This window comes from Notothenia coriiceps, unplaced genomic scaffold (assembly GCF_000735185.1).
Source record: "Notothenia coriiceps isolate Sejong01 unplaced genomic scaffold, NC01 NC01_scaffold00032812, whole genome shotgun sequence".
In the NCBI taxonomy this organism is placed as follows: Eukaryota; Metazoa; Chordata; class Actinopteri; order Perciformes; family Nototheniidae; genus Notothenia; species Notothenia coriiceps.
Window position 1 is genome coordinate 164 of NW_011365513.1, and position 9,860 is coordinate 10,023.

The 9,860-nt window shown below is 37.5% G+C and overlaps 1 protein-coding gene across 1 annotated transcript; it reads left to right on the forward strand.

The window, feature by feature from the left end:
* The first annotated feature begins 944 nt into the window (after nucleotides 1-944).
* commd7 (COMM domain containing 7) lies at nucleotides 945-7,824 on the forward strand. The gene is made up of 9 exons (XM_010789420.1): nucleotides 945-1,086; nucleotides 1,937-1,990; nucleotides 2,812-2,824; nucleotides 3,013-3,069; nucleotides 3,254-3,291; nucleotides 4,463-4,553; nucleotides 6,102-6,151; nucleotides 6,253-6,301; nucleotides 7,680-7,824. Exons 1-9 carry the CDS (start codon nucleotides 1,006-1,008, stop codon nucleotides 7,754-7,756), a joined length of 510 nt encoding a protein of 169 aa, XP_010787722.1. The 5' UTR covers nucleotides 945-1,005; the 3' UTR covers nucleotides 7,757-7,824.
* The last annotated feature ends 2,036 nt before the right edge of the window (nucleotides 7,825-9,860 follow it).

Genomic DNA, 9,860 nt, shown 5'->3' on the forward strand with positions numbered 1-9,860 from the left:
TGATTGATCCTCGCGGTGGGTCGGCTCGTGTGCTCAGCTCTTCCTGAAGGAGGGGTGAGAGCAAATTGGCCGCCCACGTGTGAATGACCACTCCCATTTTCTGAACCAGGCAGGTTAAACATTAGAACAGGAACTCATTGTTTCACAAAGTTGAGTTAACACTGCCAAAGCAAGGGTGAGAATAAGAAAAAGTGTAGATAAATATATTCTTATATGACATAATAATGCGATCACAGCTTTGCAGCAATGCAATACTGCAATAAAATATATCAATAATAGTAATGAAAGTTTAACTTTACTCTCTTTTGCTCTGACTCACATAATCTTTCACACGTTTAACTGTCTGTTTGGTGAAAAGTTCTCTAAAGAAACAGTTCACAAAAAAAGAAAGAAAGTGAGGCGGCAGCTACTAGCCTACGTCTTTTCTATGCATATAAACTGGTTGTAAATCAGGAGGAAAAACATGGTGATGCTACAGGCACAACATTTGCAATGTACATTACAAAGCATTGCAATTGACACATTTTATTGTATTATTTTTACCTTAAACAACCTTAAACATCTCCACAAAATTGAACACTGAACAGGCCAACTAGACCGGTCTTCACCTGCAAAACGTTAATTAAGGGACGACTCATAACAACAAAGAAGGGAGGGAAAATGCTCAAAAAGAAACATAAAAGGACAACAAGAGCAAGCAATCCAACTGCAAAGAGAGACAAATAGAACATAAAGATAATCCCTCAATTCATCTACAGCAGTAAAATGCAACACACACATTAACAGCATTAATATTAATTAATCATATATAATATTTAAACAGGGAACATTTGAATGCACAATGAGTCCTTTTCATCAGTTCATTTTAGTAATAACACACATTTTTTGATGATGAAGGATCTGCATATTTCACTCTGCTTTCCGCGCATGCGCACTGAAGAACCCGGAAGTGGAGTCCAAAACGGATCAGCTCTGACGGTTTTGAGGGTTTTCTCAGATAAAAAGATGCAGCTAAACTTCACTAAAGATGTTTTATCGGACTCTGTCAGCACCGACTTTCAGAACCTGAACAAACTAAACGAGCAGGTAAATACACCTCGATGTTTACAACCGGAGACAACAAACAGCGCAAGTTTAGTCAATGTTAGCTGATAACTGAGCTGTATTTCTGAGCTGTACTCATGTTTTAGGGTTGAGTCTGTTTCGAACATATGTGTGAATATAGATTTAATATATATTGATGATTTAAAGTTGAATTGCATTGTTTATTGGAAAGGTTTGCGTTATCTACACCAGCTGACAGCTCACATGCATCATGTGACAGCAGACTGTGAACGGTGGAAGAAATATGTTACTTAATACAATTACTAATATGACAGTGTAGATTTATTGTACTGCACATACAATTCCTGCATGCAAATCTTACTTAATAAAAGTAAAAATACCAACATTTAAATACCAATTATGCACAATGTAAATATGTAAATGCTCTTAACAACATTGGACCTTTTGCATACCTTTCTACACCTCCCCCCAATCAGCCATTAACTTTCACTAAAGCTAATGAAAAGAATAGAGACCAAAACTGATACTAAACTTTAGGAGATTTAAAATGTTATTGCAGTTTCAACAAGACCCATTTATGCCATTGATATTATGATAATATAATAGCATAATAATTAAAGTACCATATCAATGAATAAATGGCTGTTGGCTGTTGTTTCTATAAAATGTTTATTTAAAAAAATTCACAAACAGCTTCAATAGATGCATATCAATTAAAAGTTCTAAATGTAGATACAAAGTCTGTAATAGACTAAACATCCTGTGAATTGTTGATAAAACTCTGTGTTTCTTGATATAAAGAGGCGGTGAAAACATGGTGAGGTTTTCTTTTTAGAAATGGATAAAGACTTTCATGTTTCTTTCTATGCAGCAATTTCTTCGTCTGATTGAAATTCTGTTCCAGTTCCTGCTAGAGCCTAAAGAGGTGAGCTTGAACACACACACACACACACACACACACACACACACACACACACACACACACACACACACACACACACACACACACACACACACACACACACACTCTCACACACATACTCTCACACACACATACTCTCACACACTCTCTCTCTCAAACACACACACACACACACACACACACACACAGCCAGACAAACATAATAAATCCAGTTATCCACAGGTGTTACTCTGCGATAATGTGGTGGGAATTCTGTTGTCGATGTCCCTCTGCTGGGCTTATCTACTCCAGTTAGTGATTTCCTACATTACCCAGAATACATTGTGATATTCACCAGAAAACCTCTTCGGTTTAAGAGCGTTGAAAAGTTGAACAGCATTTAAAATTAGTGAGGTGTATACATTTAGATGACTTTGTCCTTAAACACATAGTTATTAAAAAATAGAATCGAATATTGCAACATTTTGTGGAATACATTTATTTGCTTTTTATACACTGAGTTGGATCAGAAAGTCGATTCCACTCTCTACTTGGGGACTTCAAATCTTAAGATAACTTAACGTCTTCTTATCCAACAGCAAGGGAACACATGCTGCATAATCTTTTAGGCATTATGGTTGATCCTGAAAATTGTGTGTCTTCTTAAATAATGTTTTTAAGTAAATCTTTAAAAATATCTCTCACTGAGGATCCCATACAACTTTTTAAGTTGATCTTTTACATAGCTTGGACTTATTTTGCTCACAAACTTGAGTGTAACCAGTACATTATTACATAATGTCACCCTGTATTTTAATAATGTATAAGTTTCCCTTTCCTTTTAGCAGTTCAAACTAAGTGATGTATCATGCAACCCTAATGCTACCTATTGTATCTCTTTTTTAGGATGATACAGTCATGAATGCACCCGTTTAGAAATGTCCCACGACTCTCAACTTGATACTAATTAAGTTTAAACTCTGAAGTGACAGAAGAGCTGCAGCTTCACAAAGTTTTCCATCTCAGTGATTCTGTTTTCTCCTCAGGCGCCATGAAGAAAAGCCTGACAGCCGAGCAGATCAGAGAGGACCTTGTGTCATTAGGTATACACACAAATCTTTTTTCACGGGGTCAATTTATAACTGGGGTTAAGTAAAGCTGCGGGATTGTATCTTCTCATGACAGCATGTTATGTAACGAAGGTGATACCTGATTCCCACAGTGTTTCTAATACATTATTGTGAATATTTTATATGTGAAACCGATACTGTTTATCTGATTCCTCAGGGCTAAACGAGGACAAGGCGGCTCACTTTTCACAACAGGTAACATTCACTACTATTTGAAGACATAAATATGAAGATTCGGGGGTGTTCCAGCACCCTCTGAAAAATCTTAAATTAATAATCTGGGGAAAAGTCCACTTTAGTTTAGCATTATTAAAATGATGATGATCCAGTATAATACATATGAAAGAACAGAGGTTTTCAGGGGGTCTGCAAACAGTTTCATAGACAGTGAATGGAAGTGAACTAATATTACATTAAAGGTTGGGTAGGTACATTTGAGAAACCAGCTCGAGTGCGCTAGAATTTGAAAATACACAACCGAAAAAAATCTGCCACTTCCTTACAGAGCCCCTCCTCCAACACACACAAACGCGCACATGACCAATGAGGGCACGAGATAAGTTTGTGCACAGATGGAAGGCTGACAGGCAGGTAGGCCATCCAGTTATTTTAGCCGGGCCGGCTCAGATGATTGGTCGTGCTTTTTACAGCGCTACGGCTTCCACAGATGACATTTTTTTAATGGATTTTTTGTGAAAGCACTTAAGATATTCATTGCTATCGGGATGTTAAGAGCATTCCATGGAATATAACAAAAAGTATATCTCGAGCCGGTTTCTCAAACTTACCTACCCCACCTTTAATGAATGCATTACTTTAAAATTCACAAAGAACTCTATAAATGTGTGTAATTTAGTCAAAGAGATATATGAGTGTTGGATTAAGAAATATGCTTTTTGGTTTGCCCTCATTAACTTCACTGCTCAAAATGTCTATTCCTTTTATTGTCTGCTTTGTCAAGTAAAACAAATATTTGGGGAAATTTGCTTAATAAAGACCCTGTTCACATCATTTATAAGTATGGTTTATGGATAGTGTGAATGCCTAGCATCATGTTATCGTTATTTAAGTGTCAAAAAAGAGATGGTTAAGAAAAGTAAGTAGTGCAATGTTTTGGTAATACATATTTTCCCATATTTCCAATAGTCAGAAACTAATTAAGGCCTTTCATATTAATGCCTCAGAAAACCAAGAATCCTGCAATTACATTACATTAAAGAAATCTAGGTACAGTATTGAACAAAAACTAAGCAAGGAAACCAAGGGGACCAGTCACATTAATTATGTAGCCTTCTGTGCTTTTTTAGTCACATAAAATGCCTTCGGGTATCATTTAATGAGCACAGGACTTCTGTGTGTTTTGCAGTGGGGGGAGCACTCTGCAGCGCTGTGCAGACTCGCTGTGGGACAGACTCTGATGGTCAACCAGCTGGTGGACATGGAGTGGAAGTTCGGAGGTGAGACAGACATATCAAATTCACCTCTCACCAAAATATACTTTCACTTTAAATCTGTCTCCTCTCAAACTGAAGGTAAATATTCACGATCACAGAGGCTCTCCTCTATTAGCATAGCCTGTAATCTTCTTTGTTCGGGCTCATTTAAACACCCCACGCGTGTGCAGCCGATGGGACTCTATCAGGCCTCATTGTTTATTCATACAACCTGATGACTTCTTAAGACTTGCAGGTAATAGACATGCTAATACGCTGAGCAGAGGAGTCATTAGCTTTGTGCAGAGCTTTTGTTGAGCTGATCTTCATGTTAAAAGACTCCTGACGTGCTCCAGTTTATGGGGCGGGGGGTGGACGGGGTGCGCCTGTACGTGCAGCGCTCCTCTGTAGTTTACTCTGTTGCGCCGTCGTTGAAATGCTAAAAGCTCCAGCCGGGCCAACAGACTCTGTCTCTGCATGTCTGAGACTCACTCGTCTGGGGAACAATATGTCCACCGTTTGTTTCACATGTTGCTATTCAAGTCAACCGTGTTAGAGGATTCATTTGTTTTTCTGCCGTGGACACATTTCAAAATAGAGAATATAACTGGGACCCTCATATGTATGTTCCTAGGAGTATTTTTGACTTATTATTGTAGTATACATGCAGCATTTCAACTGAGATTACCCATAGATAGATTTTAAACTATTTTAATTTTTGTATTTACTTTTGAATATTTACTTGCACTATATTTGTCTGTTTTTCTGTATTATTATGTTGCACTGTTGGAGAAGCCTGTGATCTAAGATTTTCATCGACATAACTACTCTGTAGCTATGTTCGTATGACAAATAAAGAACCTTGAACCTTGAGAACAATGTCGTTTACATCAATCCAATAAACTGTAAGTGACAGTGTACCTAAACAAAATATCAAATCAAGTAAAAAAGCATCATTTGAAACTCACTTCAGAACAGACACACACATATCTAGCGTGCTTGATTCACTCTAAGTGCACACTATAGTATACTACATTATATCTTTGTTTTATTTAACATATTCTTTATGCAGTAAAGCTCAATGAGCCCAGAGTCTTAATCTTAAGAGCGACGTTTTCAAGAAACAAACAACAATACGAACCAAAGTTACAGACAGACAGGACATTCATATGAAACATAACATAGAATGTGTAAGATTAGAAAATAATTTAAGGGAAAAAATGAATATTATTTATTGATTAACACGTTTTTTTAGCATTTGAATTCTTATGAATACATCTGGAAATGTTTCACCCCTATGGGAATCACTGCCATACAATACCGAACATTTATAGTGAAGAAGAAAACAAGTGCAATTTATTTTGAGCTTTTGCACATTTAGTTCTGGTCACTCAACACAGCCATCATCAAAATCCATGGAGGAGGGTGAGTTGTTATATTTAAAACACACTTTCAAACGGCGAGAACGATCAATATGATTATTTGTACCCTCTTTTAAAGTCATATATCAGATTTAATTGTTTATTTTGTATACATCTATGTATCATGATGTGTTTTTTCTGAATCCCACAGTGACTGTCGGCACCAGTGAAGTACAAAAAGTGGGCAACATCTTTCTTCAGGTATAAAAACCCTGTACACAACACACACAACACATAAAACACACACACAGTTCGAGACATGTTTGTTCAGTTTTGTTGAACACAGTTTTTTCCTCTTGCAGTTGAAGCTGGTGGTCAGAAAGGGGAATTCCACTGAAAACGTTTACATGGGTGAGCGACACTTACACAAACAGTTCTGACTTAATCGATTGTATTTTGCATACCACAAAATCTGAGGCCTGATAAGTCAAAACACTTAAAACAATATTTTATTAAGAAATACAGCAAATCCATGGACTGCAAGTCTTTGAGTATATGTGACAGGTTAGTAATTGTATGCTTAGATATCAAGTGATCCCAAAGTTATTCAAATCCAGAAGTAAATCAGACAGGTAGGTTTCTCATGGTACTGAAATGTCAACATGTGCTGATGTGTTGCTTGACAGAGAGACAGAAATGTATTTATAGGCAACACCAATGTACAGTTTGCAGAAGCAGTGGAGGGGAAATGCAGCTCAATCCACTGAGATGGAGATGGAAAAGTTCTACAAATGTATTTTTCTTTACCAATAGCAACATTACGCTACATTCAAATTGAAGAGAAAGGAAAAACTGGCTTGACTGTGAGCGTATGAGAAATGTGGAATTGTTTTTGTGCCTTCAACTGGACAATTCCAAAAAGTAATGCATAATAAATATTCATTATCCCAGAAATCCCCCTCTAGCTAAACTGCCGTTTTTTAAACCCAGTGATCAATGCTTTGATGATCTGTTTGATGACCAATAAAGGTCAGAAAATGAAAAATCACAAACAGGTGTGCGAAGTATTTTCACGATCCTCTGCAGCTGAAAAGTAATACTATTGAAATCCAGTTTTTTAACCAGTCAACTTGTCTTTTAACACACCCCAAGAGTGTTAACACTTACATAAGACATCTGGCATGCTGATATGTTTCATACATGCTACAAATATCCAAAGTGAGGGGTCTTAAGTGTTCTTAACACTGGTAGTCAAACAGCAGGAATATCACAAATGCTAGATTGTTTTCTGACATACCAAAACCTTTCTCGCCTGCAGGAGCTAACTTTGCTCGTAGTTGATGTTTATAACTTGAAGTCTATGATGCGTCACGTTATCAACTAGAGCTGTCAAGTTTCTACTAGTTGTTTTCTTTTTTTTTCACTGAAGATGTCCAAATCATAACACAAGATTTCATTTTGTTATTGTCAATTGGTATCATTTGGACGTCATTCCCAGCTCCAATATCCCACTTCTCAAAACAGATGGATTTCACCATGACTCCTCAGCACTCCTGCGTATTCCCAGGACCTTTTTTCCTCAATTGTGATAACAGACCAATTTTGAACAGCAAACGATTAAAGCTGTCAAGAAACAAAATATAAGATATTTTAAAACTTATCTTTTTTTATTAAGTGTTAAAAGGAGTAGTCAACATGTCATTTTATTTATTCATCTCTGGTGTTACAGAGTAGTACGTCTAGTCTTATCTTCTAACATTTCCCTGTTTTCCGCCCTCATGTCTTCCAGAGTTGACGCTCCCACAGTTTTACAACTTCCTACATGAAATGGAGAGAGCCAAGGCCAGCATGGAGTGTTTCAGCTGAGTGTGTGTGTGTGTGTGTGTGTGTGTGTGTGTGTGTGTGTGTGTGTGTGTGTGTGTGTGTGTGTGTGTGTGTGTGTGTGTGTGTGTGTGTGTGTGTGTGTGTGCGGGTATGTGTGTGTCTCTCCGAGTGTGTGTGTGTNCTTCCGCGATCACCGTCTCCTCTGTTCCTCCAAACCCCGCCCCCTCCCTGAAAATAATGAGTGACTGGCTGATAGTAACCTGATAGAACCTTTATTATTCACTTAATCACTGATTGAGATATGATGAAGCTAACTTAATCTCATACATTCATGGGATGTATGCAACAGTAAGACAGAGAATGTAAGTGTGCACCCACATGCAGTATGTTTTTATAATGCTATGTTGTACTCCTGTTGACTGCTGTGTTCAGACTCAAGTCATGTGTGTGATACCACAGAAGACCGTTGCTAGAAGCTGCAGCTAGACTGCAGACGTATTCGTTTTTTTGTTTTAGAGGATATAACAATTTCACACACAGATACAGGGAAGCTATACCTATACAATTGATTTATTATGGTTTATAATTACATGTCAAGACGAAGAAAAAGATGGCTGAACTGTTCAGTGTCAATCCTGTGGAGATGGAGATGGAGGTTATACATCTCCAAAATCATGTTCAGCTTAAGTCTCAGCAAAACTCAGAACATTTCTGGAGCTTTGTAGACCCAGAAAACTATAAGAACATTCACCAAGCAGCACTGAACATGTCTGCTTTATTTGGCTCTACATACCTTTGTGAAGCAGCTTTTTCTGACATGAATGTCTTGAAATGTAAATACAGAACAAGACTGACTGATGGACATTTAAATGACTCTATTAGAGGGAAACTAAGGTACTCTAGACCTGTATGGTGGACTCCATGCAGTGCCATTCATCTCACTGACTGTGAAAAAGAGCCACTTATTTTACACACAGAAAGAACACAATGGTGCTCTAGGAGGAGATTCAGGTGATAAGGTGGGTGGGGGTTACCTTGGTTGCTGATTGGCTAATGGTTACACGAGCCAAAAAACCTTTATGACATCATAAAGTGGCCAAAATCTGATCAGCTCATTTTCAGACAGCTTTTTATAGAAATGGATCAGGACAAAAAGAGAGGGGTTCTTTTGTCCTGAAACTTTCAGAATCTCTTTACACAGAGGGGACACATGTTTATGTATAAAAGACATGAAAAAGTGGATTTTGCATAATAGGCGACCAACCCTCTATGGCATGACTTTTTATTTTGGGAGGAAAATGTTTCACCATGTGTTTTAGGAGCTTAGGGGTCCCTGATATTATATCAATTATAAAATGTGACCCCCCCACACCCCTCATCCAGGGTTGGTTTGTTGCCTCAGGGCAACAATGTGCTACGAGGGTATTGAAACACCAAGGATTTCTACAATTCCGAAGAAATAGAAAAAACAACTCTATATGAATTCAAAAGGTTTTCTTTGTGTGTGTGTGTATGTGCGTGTGTGTGTGTGTGTGTGTGTGTGTGTGTGTGTGTGTGTGTGTGCAGGGCTGTGAGTGTGGAATGTACCACATCATGTTCTGTGTCTTTGTGTGGCAAAATGACTGAAGCTAAACATAAAAATACAATTGATTTACTGCCTAACATTTGTACTGAAATATTCTTAAAATAAAAAAATGAAAACACACATTTTGAGGTGTTCCTTCAACTTTGAATTATGTGGAAAACTCCTTCTATTGGGTTTCTTTTCTTGCAGTAAGCAGGAGTCCTTTTTTAATTTTTTGAGAAGGAAGTCTGATGTCCATCGATTCTTTCTCCTGGAAGTTGAGCGAGCCCTGTGGGGGAAATGTTTTGCATCTCTATCCAAAAGAAAACCTTTAAAATGAAAAGAGAAACTTAATCCAACCTTACCTTACCCCACCTGTTTGATCAAGTTGAATCCTGCTGTTGTTTATTCTTGTTCTGTTCAAATAAATTAAACTGAATGTTAATTCCATTAAAGATGGAGTGCAGTTAGAAAGAACTGTGATGTAAATAATTATTAATTATGTCATTATCAAAAATAAACAAACATGCTCCCATCCCACCACTGAAATTAAGTGGTGGTGAAAGGCTTGATGGCAAAAAC

Excerpts from the sequence above, each read along its gene's own strand:
- commd7 (XM_010789420.1), top strand. The coding sequence starts at position 1,006 with ATGCAGCTAAACTTCACTAAAGATGTTTTATCGGACTCTGTCAGCACC. Across the intron at positions 3,292-4,462 it reads CGGCTCACTTTTCACAACAG|TGGGGGGAGCACTCTGCAGC; the intron begins GTAACATTCACT and ends TGTGTTTTGCAG. Across the intron at positions 4,554-6,101 it reads CATGGAGTGGAAGTTCGGAG|TGACTGTCGGCACCAGTGAA; the intron begins GTGAGACAGACA and ends TGAATCCCACAG.